At 38.9% G+C, this 17,352-nt stretch overlaps 2 protein-coding genes across 2 annotated transcripts; both read left to right on the top strand.

Annotated features, from left to right (window-relative positions):
- Positions 1–3,690: 3,690 nt before the first annotated feature.
- Positions 3,691–6,551, top strand: LOC146286810 (uncharacterized). The gene has a single exon (XM_084699945.1). The coding sequence runs from the start codon at positions 3,881–3,883 to the stop codon at positions 5,081–5,083; it is 1,203 nt and encodes a 400-aa protein (XP_084556071.1). The 5' UTR covers positions 3,691–3,880; the 3' UTR covers positions 5,084–6,551.
- A 3,042-nt stretch (positions 6,552–9,593) lies between these two features.
- On the top strand, positions 9,594–12,850 carry LOC146286809 (uncharacterized). Its single transcript, XM_084699944.1, has one exon. The coding sequence runs from the start codon at positions 10,721–10,723 to the stop codon at positions 12,650–12,652; it is 1,932 nt and encodes a 643-aa protein (XP_084556070.1). The 5' UTR covers positions 9,594–10,720; the 3' UTR covers positions 12,653–12,850.
- Positions 12,851–17,352: the final 4,502 nt, after the last annotated feature.

The raw sequence follows: 17,352 nt of genomic DNA, 5'->3' as shown, positions 1-17,352 counted from the left end.
GAGTGCGATAACTCCCTTTCTCATTGGCCATCAATTAAGTGTGGGTTTCTAGTACAACTGTCTCAAATACAAGTGTTCTACATAATGTAGAAATCTGAAGCAGCATGCCGAAACTTAATATACACGTTCGCTTTCAAACAGAAAGCTTTGCAGAAAGTTAGGCCTACATCTACATGTGTAATAAATAGGCTGCTGGGGTTGCATTTAACCAATTAAATAACAGTTTTACTTATTTTTTGGTGCAGCGTTTGTTCGAGGGGAAATACAGCATTTGACTTTTTGTTTTACTGTAGAGGCAGCAATAAGCCCCAAGAGGCCTTGTTTTGCACTGATTTTAGAACAGGTAATGCTGGGCACACTTCCGATTATCCTGTGGTGTGTCCCCAGCATAAATCTAGGATTTCTTGTCATGTTTGTGGTCTCTCACAGTTTGAAAATCTTACAAGATTTAAAAATCATATAGTGTGTCCCCAGCATTAGGGGAGTTGTTTGGCACGATGCGAAGCACACCTGTTTCAAATGAATGGGTCGTTATCAAGCTCTGTGGAAGACGGGTAATGACCATTCATTTGAATCAGGTGTGCTGGAGCAGGGAAACATCTAAAACAGAGGTCAACCCTGGTCCTCATGGACTAACCTGGTCATAACCAGACCCTCGTACATTTCATCTGGGATCTGGGATCGCTCCATTGACAAGCGTTAACTCCCAGACCTAGTACAAAAGCGAAATCCAAATTGAGCGGAAGTACATGGCGGAGTACTGGCAGAGCCAGGCTACTCAGGGACCCCCTGTCCTGCAAGTTTTAGATGTTTCCCTGCTCCAACACACCTGATTCAAATGAATGGGTTGTTATCTAGTTAAGCAGAAGCCTGTTAACGACCAGTCATTTGAATCAAGTGTGTTGGAGCAGGGAAACATCTAAAACATGTAGGTTAGGGGGTCCCTGAGGACCAGGGTTGGCGACCAGGGTTGGCAACCCCTGACTTAGGGAATCTGGGATGGGGGCAGAATATAGGTACTTTGTTTGAGTTATGGAGTTTCTACTATACAGTCAATGGTTTGTATTACAGTTTTTCTCCATTGCTTTGGCTCATTTCACGAAACAGAAATGACATTCTCAAAACAACACATGCAAACCTCCAAACTGCTGGGCACTTGTTCACAACAGATTGGAATTTTTCATTCCTTTAATCAAATTGTGATTGTATTAGCACATCCTTGTAAATGACAAGTGCAATGTATACAGTTTGCACATTTTTTAAATGGTTAGGTATAATTGCCTTCAATTAGGCCAAATACCAATTCAAAATATCTTGCTGGTCTAAACTGACTGTTGCTTCTCAGTCAATTGGTTGTTCTCTGCAAAACATATTGGCATAATTTCCTTGTGTACATCATCACCTGCACAATAGTTCACTCCACTGTCAAAATCTTTCAAGCACATAATACCATGAAAAACATCATGGTGTAATATGGATCTTTTGGATCATCTGTTTACAGTCATTGTCAGGTGCAACTAGAACTTTACAAAACAAGGGGACACATCCGATCAGCAATCACACAGTAAGTTTAGTTAGCTGACAGGAGCTGTCCAGGAGTATACTGTAAATGCTTCAATCAAATATATAGAGCTTGTCCCAGGCCAGCTTGGGGGCAACATCACCATGTGTGCTGCCATTTCAGAGAATGGTGTAGTCACCCACATTCCCAGTCTTGGCCCATATAATACCCAGACACTCCTGGTTTTCTTGGACCGCCTGCACTCCGGTCTTATCCCTCTACATGAGAGGGGTTTGGTAGGGCCTCACTTACTTACATTTGTCATTGTGTGGGACAATGTAAGCTTCCACTGTCGCCCACTCATCAGGGTTCACTGCCCATCCAAGTATGCTGATGGTGCTCAAATCACCTGACTCCCCATTCCTTAGTCCTATCCAGGAGTTTTTTTTTTGAGCATCGGGCTCAAAACCAGAGCTCCCTGCTCCAGACAATGGATGCTGCTTGTGATGATGTCACAGCAGATCAGTGTAGGGGATTGTTGCGGCATGCACAACGATTCTTACCCTGTTGCATCGCAAGGGAGAACATCAGATGAAATATGTGGCCAGACAGACAGGAGCGAGAGGATGAGCAGGAGAGTGAGGACGATAACTAGTGAAACTCCAGGTTTGCTTTACTTTCTTACTGTATGTGTTTCCTTCTTGCCATGAAATGCACCCTCTGCAACTCTGACTAGGAAGGGGTCACATGCCTGAAAATTGCTGTGGTTACTCATAATAGTCCCCTCAGTGTACAATAAGAATCATTTGATGCTGGGATATACAGAACAGACAATAGAGGGGGTGCATTCCATACTAGTTACATAGTTACTGTAATGCACCCCCTGCTAACTCTGACTAGGAAAGTGTCACTTGCCTGAAACTTACTGTGGTTACTCATTTTACTAGTGTAGGTTATACATAATGTTAGTTTTGATGTGCTTATTTTATGACAGTATATTGTGCTGTACACATTTCCTGTCACAGTAACCATGATGTATGGCAATTACAGTAATCATTTCCATGGCAGTGTAAGTGCAATATGTGATGTGAAACCTTGTAGGCTACTCTTGAATTACTGTAATTTTTTTTCTGTTTGATATACATTTACATTTTACATGTATTCATTTAGCGGACGCTTTTGTCCAAGGCGACTTCCAAGAGAGAGCTTTGCAGGAGGTCATAGGTCAGTGTTCCTAAGCGGCAAGATAGCCCCAAAAGCATTGTGGTTGGCCAAAACATGAAGCATACATTACATTATTGTTGCTTGCTTTTCTACAGGTACACTCTTGCACTATTGAGGTTCAAGTTGTTTAGTTGTAACGTGTGTAGCTACATGCTCTTATGGTTCTTCCCTTTGGCACTTATTTGTGTTTTTCACAATTTATGCTCCATGTTTTGGCTAACCACAATGTTTGGGGCTATTGCGTTGTTGTGGTCAGTGACCTATGCACTCTTGTAGAGCTCTCTTGGAGGTCGCTTTGGATAGAGGCATCTGCTAAATGAATACATGTAAATATAGATTGAGACACATTGTATTCTGGAAAGAAAACATCTACTACAGAAACTGTAGCACAGTGCACATGAGGGATATTTCTAAGGTCCACTGCCATACTGACAAAATATCTAAACATTTTGACCTGCAGTGTTTACACAATGCCAAAGGGACTTTTCCTTTTGGGGGCACTGACTATTTGTATGAGAAAAGGATTTAATTTTGACTGATGAGTTGTCTGTTTTAGGAGATAGATGACCCTTTGCAGGTGTTCCATAGTGTTTTGCTGAACCATCTAGGTTATTTTGGCAAATGTATTTAAAGGTTTGAGAATGTCCTCTTTTTTCTCGAGAGATGAGCCAAATTAATTGAGAAGGAACTTTTCATTTTGGGGGCACTGACTATTTATATGAGAAAATGATTTGGTTTTGAAGCATGAGTTAACTGTTTTGGGTGAGATATGATCTTTTGAAGGTGATCTATGTATTTGTGCTGAACCATATAGGCTATTTTACAAAATGCACGTGGAGCTTTGAGAATGTAATTTCTGTTTCAAGAATTGAGCCAAAGCAATGGAGAAAAACTGCAATGTGGGCAATTAGCCTTACACTCCCGAACAGTAGGTGGAGATGATCCACCTTTTAAATGTTGATCGTAATCTACCATAACATCAACAGAAGAAGAATGCACACAAATCAGAAGCAGTCTGGTGCTACCTATGCTATAAAAGTATTTTTATTGCACCCATAAGAAGTTTTAAGGAGTGTATGGATAACTCATTTTTATTTAATCCTGCGTTACAGCCCTACAGAACACAAGCTTGGATTCGCAATATTAAGTTTGAAAATGGAAGTCGTTCTGGTGAAGTTAGAAGACGACGAGGAGGAGAGACTGTGCACCGAAATTAGTCCTGAAAAAGAGGGAGACGAACAGTTTTTAGCAAACACAATTGGGTTTATTAAAACACAGACTGAAGACAACACATGTTTGGAATCAAATACTTCTGAAAATGTCAAGATTGAACATGATGTAAAATTAGGAAACATCGGAGATAATAAAGCGATATGGAGGAGACGTTCAACTCTGGTGAATGAAATATTCTCAAAGGTAACGAGCAGAAAACGAAAATCAGAAGAAAACATACGATGCAAGAAAATAGGATTAGATGTGGATGTGGGGCTAGGACCAAAGCCGAAACTGGATTTGCACTTACTTACGAACGGTGTAATGAAAGAAATTGCAGAGTTTGCCAAAGAACTGTCGACTCATTCTCAAAAACACTACATCGCTGAAATTCTGGAGTACAATTTTCATATATACTTTGAAAACAGTAAACAAAGACGTGCATTTGCACATCAAACTTGGCAGAGAGTGGTCGAAATGCAGAAACGTCTAAAACAGTATCCTGACGATTTATCTATGTTTAATGAACAATGGATGCTCAGTATACATCCATATTACATGTTTCCAAAGACTTCCAGTCAGATAGACCCTATTAGAGATTCTGGAATCAAGTCAGAGCATCTGGGGTATACTGAAATCTGTGTTAAAAGTGAGTCTGACATGACAGCCAACCAGGACATCAAGGTGGAAACATTCTACGCTGTGTCCAAGGAGACCAGGGCAGACCTCTACCCCCTGTGTCATGACATTGGTCTGGACCTTGATGTGACATATAAAGGTTGGTCTCAAGAGAAACTTGACGATGATGTTTTGACCAAAGGGGTTATGATGGAAGTGGCCAAGTATACCAAAGAACTTTGTGGGACATACAGACAGATTGTCTTTGATATCTTAGAACACAATTTTGATATTGATTTACAAGCTGTGGACTCAGAGCTCTTTCAATCAATTATCTTCAGAATTAATTTAATAGGAATGAAGAAAATAAGAAATAAATATAGACAAAGTAATCTTCGGGCATGGCATGAAACAGCCTTCTCATTGAAAATATTTAAAAAGAGCGATCCCCAATTGGCACCAGCTGTTTCTATAAGGCAGTCGGAACGACAGAAAAAGAGAAGGGAGACAATTACTCAATCTGCATGAATGTCAGAGAAATTTCAAGAAGCGGATATGTAAGTTCAGCAGCTTTGAAAGGACTGACAAATATAATGATGAAACTGCAGATTTTTTGCAAATGGATGAGCAAGGCTACAGGGACTAGAGGGAAAGGCTTGATAAATATCCCTTTTGTGAACAATCAGGCATAGACCTTGATATATATTCAAAATTGGAATCCAAAGAGAAACATGATTTGCAGTTTCTGACAAATGGTGTGATGTTCGAGATCCGTAAATATGTTAGAAGAAACAGAAAAAAGGCCTATTCACACTTTCTATATGACATTTTGCATTAAAGCTTTGATATCAGTTTCCCCAATCAGACGTGGCTTTCCTTTACCCAACGATTAGTGTCTCTTGTTAAACAACTGGCGAAAACATATCACCATGAAGTGGCCAGCAACCCAAATCATGCCACTGACGTGTTTGTACTACACTATGGAAGGTCAACAGCGAAAAAGAAAAATGAGACGGTTACTTAACCTGCAAGAATGTCTGAGAGAATTTTCTTGAAGACCTGTAAATTGAGCAACTTTGAAAGGACCAACCCATATACAGATGGAACTGCAGACTTTGGCCAAATTTATGACCTAGGGTACATGTGCTCACTGGTGAACCCTGGTCTTGAACCCTTGCTTACAGATCAAGCAAACATGTGTCATATAAAAAAGGAGTCAAATTAGTCACTTAAAGAATGAGCAGAGTTTGAAATAAGTGTCCCACAGCCCAAGGTGATGATGGCTTTGCTTCCACAGATGGCAGAAGTAGGTATTACAAGCCACTTTAAAATGTTTCTGGCTATTTGGACAAAATACACTACACCAAATTCTTAGGATATTTATTCTAGGCTTATATTGAAACCTAAAGTTGTGATAAGGTTTATGGTCTTTGTGACTGCCCACTGTAATTGTTGTTTGTAATTTTAAAGTAGACACTGAAAGCTACTGTATACTGAAAGAAAACATCAAGCAAAAATGCTATGTTTTTATTTTGAATACGTTTATAAATAACTTTGTCAGAACCCTTGTTTTTTATTCCCCACATTGCAGGGTTTAAATGCAGGAAAATGTAAAGGTTAGACCATGTAAAAAGATTGCAGTACCTTCTTCAGTTGTAAATGTTTCCCTGAACATTTTGGGGTTGACAAAGATTTCTGTTTGTATCTAGGGGTTTTCTAGAAGAACGTTTAATTGTAGTTTTGTGTCAATGACAAGAAGACTTTAGTTGTAGAGGAAGTTTTAAATAATTTGTTTCTCATTGATTCATCGCCAGATGAAATTGCTCTAAAGCAGTGTTTACTTCCAGCCTTCAGGTGGCAGTATTGTAACAGCCTTAGTTGTTAAAACAGGATTGCATTGTGCTTCCATTGAATTATCGCTGACATCTGCTTGGAATGGTTTGACTTTGCAAGCCAGAAACCTTTTGTTTCAATTTATAATAAACAGTAAACCTTACATGTATCCCTGCTTTTCATCTTGTACATAAAATGTGAATACATCTCAATTGTACCTTGGGTGGGAATTTTCTACTGTATGCTGCAGTTTTACATAACTTAAGATGAACATTGCCTACACTGAATGGGTAATAGTATGGAGATATTGCTCCAAATACACATAAAAAAGTTAGATGGAGATGCAGCTTGATGATGCTCATGGTTTAATGGGAGGTTATACAAGTTTGTGTGCTATGGTCGGGTGTCCACATACTTTTGGCCATGTAATATAGATCAGTGAGGATTTGGTTGTATTTCCTGTGACAAATTTACAGAATTACAGGATAGTCTAGCTTTGTTTAAGTATAAATCGATTCAAGTATTTGCCTTTTTTTTTTTTTTACTGTAGAGGCAGGTTTTATATACATTATTGTTTGACAACTAGACATGTGGCGTAGGATATAAATATTATATGACTAACATTAGTGTTGCAAAGCAAATTACCTTTACACACTCTGTATTCATCACAAACGAATGATCATCCGATGAAAATGTATATTTAGTTTAGCCACTTGTACTTAGGGAATCTGGTATGGGGGCGGGATAGGTATTTTGTTCATGAGTTACGGAATTTCTTTTCTTATTTTTATTTTATTGCATAAAGAAAGAAATACAATCAATTACAGAGTATGCAAACACATAGAAGAATGCAAGGGGGTACAACACAGCAGAAATCATAGGTAGACCTTATAGAAAGTGCTAACATCAATTGTTTTGACAGCTTTCTCATTAAAGGAATACAGTATAATGTATATTTCTAATTCTTTGTAAAAGATCAAAAAGAGAGGTTTTCTATTAGAAAATGTGCTTTGATTGAATGTGATATTTCGCCATCAATAATACAAAATTCATAAGATACAATTGTTTTTCCTTATTCTTATCACAACCATAAATACCAAACATTACATTCTCCCATACTAATACAAAATCTGCAAGTATCTTGCCAAAATGTCTTCACGCTCAAGCAGTACCAAAACAAATGTGAGACAGTTTCTGGATGCTCACCACAGAAGCTACAGTTGGAATCAATGTCCTTTTTATATTTCTCCAAATAATGACTTGCAGGGTAAAATTTGTGGATCAGCTTGCAGGACACCTCTCTGATCTTGTTAACTAATAGGTATTTATGAGGTAAGAGCCAAACCTTCCGCCAACACAAGTTATAAACAAACATATTAGAGTAGGTATGAACATATGGTATAGAAACATCATTCTTTTGAAACGGGGCACGAATTGGTGAAATTAGTTTTTCTTTACTCCCCAAAAATAATAACTCTATTCGTGCCCCGTTTCAAAAGAATGATGTTCATGATGATCAATGGGATTGAGAGAGAGCAACTCATGAAGATGAGGCCTAGGTATACCTTTAAACAACATTAGAGTTCCAGATGGGATAGCATCAAACACTAAAGCATACTCTCTGGGAGTGATGGGAACATTATAATGAGTCAAGAAATCCTCATAGTTTAGTAGTACACCCTCATCATTTAAAAGTTGATTCACCAGGATGTTACTGTTGAACCATTTTTCCGTAAATAAAGATTTGTTTCTGTATGGTATATATACCATAAGAATAATAAGAATATATTCTTATAGTTCCAAATGAAGTATTTATGTGGAGAAAAGTTGTGTTTGTAAAACAGAGGCCAGGCTAACAGAACTTGTATATGGAAAGCATTTTGCAGGGATCTTATCAATATAATAGTTTCAGAGTAGTACAAAGTAGAAGCCTCCAAAACGGGAAAATATAAAATGAGGTATTAAGTTTCATGTTGAAGTTGGATTTTTCAAGAAATGTTTGGCCCAATTTATTTTAAAAACATAGTTCAAAGTAGAGAAACCTAAGAAGTTTAAGCCACCACACTCATGTATTCATAATGAAAGATTTTCTTACATAGTGTGTGCGGTTTTTCCATATGAAGTTAAATAAAAAACGGTCAATTATCATCAACATGTATGGATTGGGAAACATAAGAAAGCCTAGAAATGCCCTCAGCTTTAGGCCTACTAAGCAACACTCGACCTTACAGAGATAAATCTCTGTAGCCAGTGATTTAACTTACTTTTAGTTTTATCAATAATAGACCTTTAGAAATTGTAACTCCAAGATATGTTACACTTTATTTCACTGGGATATTGCAAATGGAGGGCAACAGACAGTCCTTAATTAAGCAATAAGCCCCAAGAGGCCGTGGTTTACGCTGATTTTAGAACAGGTAAGGGGAGTTGTTAGGCACGACGCGAAGCGGAATAGCCATTCTAAAACTTGTTGTTCCCATCTTTGATTGTGATTGGATATATCACGTTCCATGCCGTTGTAAAATCCAGCATAACCTTACAGGTTGTCCTCATAACATTCTTTAACATTCCATATTACTGCGCATCGAATATTTCAAATAAAAAAACGCTGCAAAGGTGTCCATCTGGCTGTTGCGTGGCAACGATTTATGTAGGAACTATCCTTTGTAGTGGCGGAAGAATGACGGTTTATTATTGAACTATTTTGTTTCTAAATGTTTTTATTTATGAAACCATATCAAATATTTGTAGTAGCAGTTTTAGAAAAGCAATAAGCCCCAAGAGGCCGTGGTTTGCGCTGATTTTAGAACAGGTAAGGGGAGTTGTTAGGCACGACGCAAACCACGGCCTCTTGGGGCTTATTGCTTAAACAATTCAAATTTGTTGACGTTTAGGCAAAGACCAGAGGGTTTGGAAAAATGATTGATCAAATCAATCGCTCTAGGAATCTGTTCAGCGGTTTGTAGAAAAAGGGCTGTCTTCTTTAAGTTGACTTTAATAAGATTTCTGTCAGCAATATGGATAGGCCTACCTTGCAAATCACTGGATTTTACACAACATGTAAGAAGTTGGGTAGCCTAGGCCTACTAGTAGCAAGCAAAAATAAATTAGGCGATGTTGGGCACCCCTGCCTTATTCCCCTATTCAGAGTAAATCTAGGAGATGAGCCGTGTTGTTATTTAATAAAGCAGTTGCCGAGTTACGGAATTTCTAAACGTCAATGGTTTGTATTCGTGTAGGCCACTGGCCATACACTCCCGAACAGTAGGTGGAGATGATCCACCTCAAAAACGTTAGTTGCAATCTACCAGAGAATGTCTAATATAGAGAGAACTGCCACTCTCGGGAAACTTCCGGGTTCTGAACTGGTTGAAATTCCATGTGAGGGCGCTAACGAGCGAGTGCAGAATGAATGGAGATCTATGGAGCGGTACCCATCAAAATCCACTTTTCTCGGGATATAATTTTTTGTCCAGTAATTTGAATTCTGAATTCGAAAGGGGAGGCCAAAAAAATACACACTGCCGGGTTTTAGATTTTTTGAAAGTCGCCTTTCTGTTCTAAAAAGCTTTTGAAAATGTCATTGACGTCATATACATCGTACGACCAGAGCTACTGTTTGACGGCAAGCTTTGGTCACTTACTTTTTTCTCTCAGGGCATCGACAACACAGCTGACAGGTTAGGCTCTCCCTGTCAATACACATGCTTGAAAGAGTTTTGGCTTGCTAATGTTGTTGCTAATGTTGCTAATGCTCCGACATTCTGATTCCGCTTCGGATGCCATCAAGCGGGAGCGCTGGTCGTATCAGTCCTTTACTAACCAATCAGCATTCAGTAGCAGAATGCTAGCGTGTTATGTACAACAACGACTCACCATGTAAGAAATCAAAAGGACATAAGTACTCGTTCATTCAATTTTCGACCTATAATCCATGTTGAAAATGCACAAACTACAATCAAATCGGAGGTTTTTCAACGACAATCAGGCGAAAGAGACAAATTTAGCCGTTTAGCTCCATAGACTCCCATTCAACATGCACTCGCTCGCGATCACCCCCAGTGGAACTCTGGTGGAACTGCAGCCAAATTCGGTACAATGGGGTTTAATAGGGAGTGGCAAGGCTCTCCTTAAACAGGCTCTGAATCTACCATAACATCAACAGAAGAAGAATACAAACTCGTGCCAATCACAGTCTGGTGCTAGTTATAAAATACTTGCATCGCACCCGTAAAAATAATTTTACGGAGTGTATGGATAACTAATATTTATTTAACCCTGCGTTACAGCACTACAGAACACAAGATAGGACTCGCTGTCTTCAGTTTGAAAATGGAAGTCGTTGTTGTGAAGCGAGAAGATGAGGAGAGACCATGCACCGAAATTAGTCCCGAAAACGAGGAAGAAAAACAGCTTTTAGCAAACACTATTCGGCTTATCAAAATACAGCCTGAAAACAACACATCTTTGCAATCAAATACCTCAAAAAATGTTGAGATTGAACATGATGTGCAATCAAGAAATATTGAAGAGAATAAAGCGATATGGCGGAGACGTTCAACTCTGGTGAATGAAATATTCTCTAAAGTGAAGAGCGGAAAACGCAGGTTAGAAGAAAACATGAGATGCAAGAAAATAGGATTAGATGTGGATGTGGGGTCAGGACTGAAGCAGAAATTGGAGTTGCAGTTACTTACGAACGGTGTATTGAAAGAAATTGCAGAGTTTGCCAAAGAGCTGTCGACCAATTCTCAAAAACACTACATTGCTGAAATTCTGGAGTACAATTTTGATATTGGTTTTGAAAACAGTAAAAATAGAACTGCATTTGTACTTCAAACTTGGCAGAGACTTGTTGAAATGCAGAAACGTCATGCACACAAGCCTTTTGAATTATATGTGCTTAATCAACCATGGATGCTCGGCTTAAAACCATATTACATGTTACCAAAGACTTCCAGTCAGAGTGACCCTCTTATCACCTCAGAGCATCTGGGATATGCTGAAGTCTGTGTTGAAAGTGAGTCTGACATGATGGCCAACCAGGACATCAAGGTGGAAACATTCTATACTGTTTCCAAGGAGACCAGGGCAGAACTCTACCCCCTGTGTCAGGAAATTGGTCTGGACCTTGATGTGACATATAAGGGTTGGTCTCAAGAGAAACTTGACATGGATGTTTTAACCAAAGGGGTTATGATTGAAGTGGCCAAGTATACCAAAGAACTGTGTGGGAATTACAAGCAGATAGTCCTTGATATTCTGGAACACAATTTTGATCTTGATTTGCAAACTGTGGACTCGCAGCTCTTCAGAAAAATTATCTTTAACTTCTATGCAGGACGTTTGAATGAAAAGAAACGTGATCATGCATGGAATGACAGAGCCATCTCGTTGGAAACATTTAGGAAGAGGGATAATAAATTGGCACCAGCTGTTTCTTCTATACGGCAGTCGGAACGACAGAAAAAGAGACAACTGTATGCTGCTGATGGTGAGAAAAAGAAAAGGGAGACAGTTCCTCAATCTGCAGGAACATCTGAGAGAAATTTCAAGAAGTGTACCTGTAAATTCAGCAACTTTGAAAAGACTGACCAATGTAAGGATGAAATGGCATATATTGGCCAAATGGATGACCTAGGCTACATGTGCTTGAGGGAGAACCCTGGTCTTGAACCTTCACTTACAGTCCTGTCTGCTGCTGGTGGTGGACACGTATCCTCTCCTGCCCCTCCCCTGACACCATCTTATGACACTCACACTGCCTTGTGTGCTGAAGAAGTGAAGCTGGGAGACAATAACAATATGAGGGCAAGGCTTGATAAATATCCCTTTTGTGAACAATCAGGCATAGACCTTGATGTATATTCAAAATTGAAATCCAAAGAGAAACGTGATTTGCAGTTTCTGACAAATGGTGTGATGTTCGAGATTCGTAAATATGTTAATAGAAACAGAAAAAATACGGCCTATTCGCGCTTTCTATATGACATTTTGGAGTACAACTTTGATATGAGTTTCCACAATCAGAAGTGGCATTTCTTTACCCACCGATTAGTATCGGATGTTAAACGACTGGCAAAAAAATATAACTATGCCGTGGCCATTAACCCAAATCATGCCACTGACGTGTTTGTACTACACTCAAAAACGCCAATAAAAAGAAAGGGAAAGGAGTCGGTTACTCAACCTGCAAGGGCGTCTGAGAGAATTTCAAAGAAAAAGACCTGTAAATTAAGCAACTATGAATGGACTAACCCTTAAACAGATGGAACTGCAGATATTGGCCAAATTGATGACCTAGGCTGCATATGCTCACTGGAGAACCCTGGTCTTGAATCTTCGCTTACAGAGCAAGCAAACGTGTCATGATTTTTTTTGTTGGTCAAATTAGTCACTCTTTTAAAATATGGAATGCACACAACTGTCCTGGTGCACGTAACTCTTGACAGCAGTACAAAATGCAATAATGACAATCAATTTCTCATTTCTGTTAGTTACTGGGCATCCAATCAGAGACAAAAGCGCTGGACCTACCCTTTCCGTTTAGAGTACATTTAATTTCCCAATTGGGTGAGCGTGTAACTTTGTATTCGGTGGGGGGGAGCGAGCAAGTCATCCTATTTGGGGGGAATTTACTCGTATGTGGGGGGACTGTTTTAATTTGGGGGATGTACTGGTATTAGTAGGTGTGTTTTGCACTTCAGGGCCACCGTACTGACATCTGCTTGGAATTGTTTGTAAGCCAGAAAGCTTTTGTTTCAATTTGTAATAAACAGTCAACCTTATATGCACCCCTGCTTGTCTTTTTGTGCATAAAATGTGTATATATCTGAAATTGACCTTGGATGGTAATTTTGTACTGTATGTTGCAGTTTTACACCACTTAAAATGAACATTGCCTACACTAAATAGGTAATAGTATGCAGATGTTGCTCCAAATACACATAAAAAGGGTAGATGGAGATGCAGCTTGATGTTGCTCATGGTTTAATGGGAGGTCCAACAAGCTTGTGTGATGGTCAAGTGTCCGAATACTTTGGGACATGTTGATGATCAGTGAGGATTTGGTTGTATTTCCTCTGACAAATGTATAGAATTACAGGATCATCTAACTTTATTTAAGTATAAATTGACACAAGGTTTTGACAACTTTTTTTTTTTTTACTGTGCAGTCGTGGCCATAAGTTTTGGCAATGACAAACGTTGTGTTTTGCAAAGGTTGCTGGTTCAGGATTTGAATAAAATGTTTTCACATGTTTCTATAGAAAACTGTAATACAATAAGACATTTCATTTTTTTTAGCTTATTGAGGGGGAACATTTTCAATTTATGCAAATAGTTCCCTCTAGAACAGCAGTCAATCTGCTTTTTAAAATCCTATCAGAATGATAGTGATTTAACCTGGCTAGATCTAGTTCACCCTTTCCCCTGTGCTGATGATATGACTGAAATTATGTTAGTAGTAATTTTATGCTAAGGCCCAGCAAGCTTTGCAAATACAAAATGTACGTCGCTCCCAATACTTTTGGCCACGACTGTAGAGGCAGATGTAATACGTACTGTTTGACAAGACAATGTGTCTAGCAAGATTATATGACTAACAGAGTTTCAAAGTAAATTACCTTTACACACTATATTCATCAGAAACAAACGATCATCCAATGAAAATGTATATTTAGTTTAGCCCCACTTGCACTTGGGGAGTAATGTGGTGGGGGCAGGATATGTGTTTTGTCTATGACTTATTGAGTTTGTATCACACAGTCAATGATTTGTGTTTATGTAGGCCACCGGCATTACACTCTGCCATAACATCATCAAAGAAGAATAACATTTCACTCGTGCAATGGCTCTGGTGTAAACTATAGCGCTACAGCTAGCTCTGCGGCTGGCTGTGCTACGAAAATACAAAAACATTACTTTTATTGCATCCGTTAAAATACTTATATAAGGAAGTGTATGGATAACGTTTAGTCAATTTTTCTTGCGTTACAGCACTGCAGAATACAAGACAGGACTCGCAATGTAAAATGGAAGTCGTCGTTGTGAAGCTTGAAATCGACGAGGAGAAACCGTGCTCCGAAATTAGTCCTGAAAAGGAGGGAGACAAACAGTTTTTAGCAAACACTATTGGGTCTATTAAAACACAGACTGAAGACAACACATGTTTGGAATCAAATACCTCCGAAAATGTCAAGATTGAACATGATGTCATCTTAGGTAACATTGAAGAGAAAAAGGAGATATGGCGGAGACGTTCAACTCTGGTGAAAGAAATATTCATGAGGGGCAGAAAAAGCAGATCAGAAGAAAGCATGAGATGCAAGAAAATAGGGATTGATCTGGATGTGGGGTCAGGATTTAAGCAGAAACTTGATTTGCAGTTGCTTACGAAAGGTGTATTGAAAGAAATTGTAGATTTTGCCAAAGCACTGTCCACTTACTCTCAAAAACACTACCTTGCTGAAATTCTAGAGTACAATTTTGATATTGGTTTTGAAAACAGTAAACAAAGAAGTGAATTTGCATATCAAACTTTGCAGAGAGTGGTTGAACTGCAGAAATGTCACATACAGAAGCCTTTTGAATTATCTGTTCTTAACCAACCTTGGATTCTTAGCCTAAAACCATATCACATAGTTCCAAAGACTTCCAGTCAGAAAGACCTTCTTATAGATTCTGGAATCATCACCTCAGAGCATCTGGGATATGCTGAAATCTGTGTTGAAAGTGAGTCTGACATGATGGCCAACCAGGACATCAAGGTGGAGACTTTCTATACTGTGTCCAAGGAGACCAGGGCAGACCTCTACCCTCTGTCAGGAAATTGGTCTGGACCTTGATGTGACATATAAGGGTTGGTCTAAAGAGAAACTTGACAAGGATGTTTTAACTACAGGGGTTATGATTGAAGTGGCTAAGTATACCAAGGAACTGTGTGGGAATTACAAGCAGATAGTCCTTGACATCTTGGAACACAATTTTGATCTTGATTTGCAAACTGTGGACTCTGAGCTCTTTAGAAAAATTATCTGCCAAATGTATGCAGGACGTTTGAATAAAAAAAAAACGTGGTCAGGCATGGTATGTAAGAGTCGTCTCGTTGCAAAAATTTAGGAAGAGGGATCATAAATTGCCACCAGCTGTTTCTTCTATACGGCAGTCGGAACGACAGAAAAAGAGACAACTGTATGCTGCTGATGGTGAGAAAAAGAAAAGGGAGACAGTTCCTCAATCTGCAGGAACATCTGAGAGAAATTTCAAGAAGTGTACCTGTAAATTCAGCAACTTTGAAAGGATGAAGCCAAGGTTTGATTACTATCCCTTTTGTGAACAATCAGGCATAGACCTTGATGTACATTCAAAATTGGAATCCAAAGAAAAACATGATTTGCAGTTTCTGACAAATGGTGCGATGTTCGAGATCCAAAAATATGTTCGAAGAAACAGAAAAAAGAAGGCCTATTCTAACTTTCTACATTACATTTTGGAGTACAACTTTGATATGAGTCTCCACAATCAGAAGTGTTTTTTCTTTACCCACCGATTAGTGAAGGATGTTAAACTAATGGCGAAAACATATTACCGTGACTTGGCAAGCAACCCAAATCATGCAACTGACGTTTTTGCACTGTACTCGAAAATGCCAAAAGAAAGAAAGAAAAAGGAGATGCTTTATCAACCTCCAAGAAAGTCTGAGAGAATTTCCAAGGAGAAGACCTGTAAATTGAGCAGCTTTGAAAGGACCAACCCATATACAGATGGATCTGCAGATGTTGGCCAAATGGATGACCGAGGCTACATGTGCTTGAGGGAGAACCCTGGTCTTGAACCTTCACTTACAGTCCTGTCTGCTGCTGGTGGTGGACACGTATCCTCTCCTGCCCCTCCCCTGACACCATCTTATGACACTCACACTGCCTTGTGTGCTGAAGAAGTGAAGCTGGAAGACAATAACAATATGAGAGCAAGGCTTGATAAATATCCCTTTTGTGAACAATCAGACATAGACCTTGATGTATATTCAAAATGGAAATCCAAAGAGAAACGTGACTTTCATTTCCTGACGAATGGTGTGATGTACGAGATCCGTAAATATGTTAATAGAAACAAAAAAAAGAAGGCCTATTCATACTTTCTACATGACATTTTGGAGTACAACTTTGATATGAGTCTCCACAATCAGAAGTGTTATTTCTTTACCCACCGATTAGTGAAGGATGTTAAACTAATGGCGAAAACATAACACTGTGACGTGGCCAGCAACCCACATCATGCCACTGACATGTTTGCACTACACTCGAAAATGCCAAAAAAAGGACGAAAAAGGAGACGGTTAATCAACCTGCAAGAACGTCTGAGAGAATTTTCAAGAAGACCTGTAAATTGAGCAACTTTGAAAGGACTAACCCCTATACAGATGGAGCTGCAGATATTGGCCAAATGGATGACCAAGGCAACATGTGCTCACTGGAGAATCCTGGTCTTGAACCTTTGCTTACAGAGCAAGCAAACATGTCATGATTTGTGTTCCACAACCCAAGGCGATGATGGATTTGTTACCACAGATTTCAGGATAGGTATTATTAGCCACTTTTAAAATGTTTATGGCCATTTCTGCAAAAACAAACATGATACAACGTTCTTATGGGACTTATTCTAACCTGATATTGAAACCTAAAGATCTGATATGGTCAGTGATCATTGTAAGGGACTGCCCGTTGTAACTGTTGTTTGAAATAGCCAAGTACAAACAGAGCTATATTGAAAGAAAGCATTAATGCTTAATTTTATGTTTTTATTTTGAATACATTTAAACATAACTTTGTCAGAACCTTTTTTTCTGGTTTTTGTTCCCCAACATTGCAATGTTTGAATTGGTAAAAATGTAAAGGTTAGACCATGTAAGAATACTGCAGTACCTTTTTTCAGTTTTAAATGTTTCCCTGAACATTTTGGGG

This window comes from Hypomesus nipponensis, chromosome 6 (genome assembly GCF_054491055.1).
Source record: "Hypomesus nipponensis isolate SF chromosome 6, ASM5449105v1, whole genome shotgun sequence".
Lineage (NCBI taxonomy): Eukaryota > Metazoa > Chordata > Actinopteri > Osmeriformes > Osmeridae > Hypomesus > Hypomesus nipponensis.
The sequence above is the reverse complement of the archived record's forward strand: the minus strand, read 5'-3'. Positions and strand labels throughout refer to the sequence as shown.

Excerpts from the sequence above, each read along its gene's own strand:
- LOC146286810 (XM_084699945.1), top strand. The coding sequence starts at position 3,881 with ATGGAAGTCGTTCTGGTGAAGTTAGAAGACGACGAGGAGGAGAGACTG.
- LOC146286809 (XM_084699944.1), top strand. The coding sequence starts at position 10,721 with ATGGAAGTCGTTGTTGTGAAGCGAGAAGATGAGGAGAGACCATGCACC.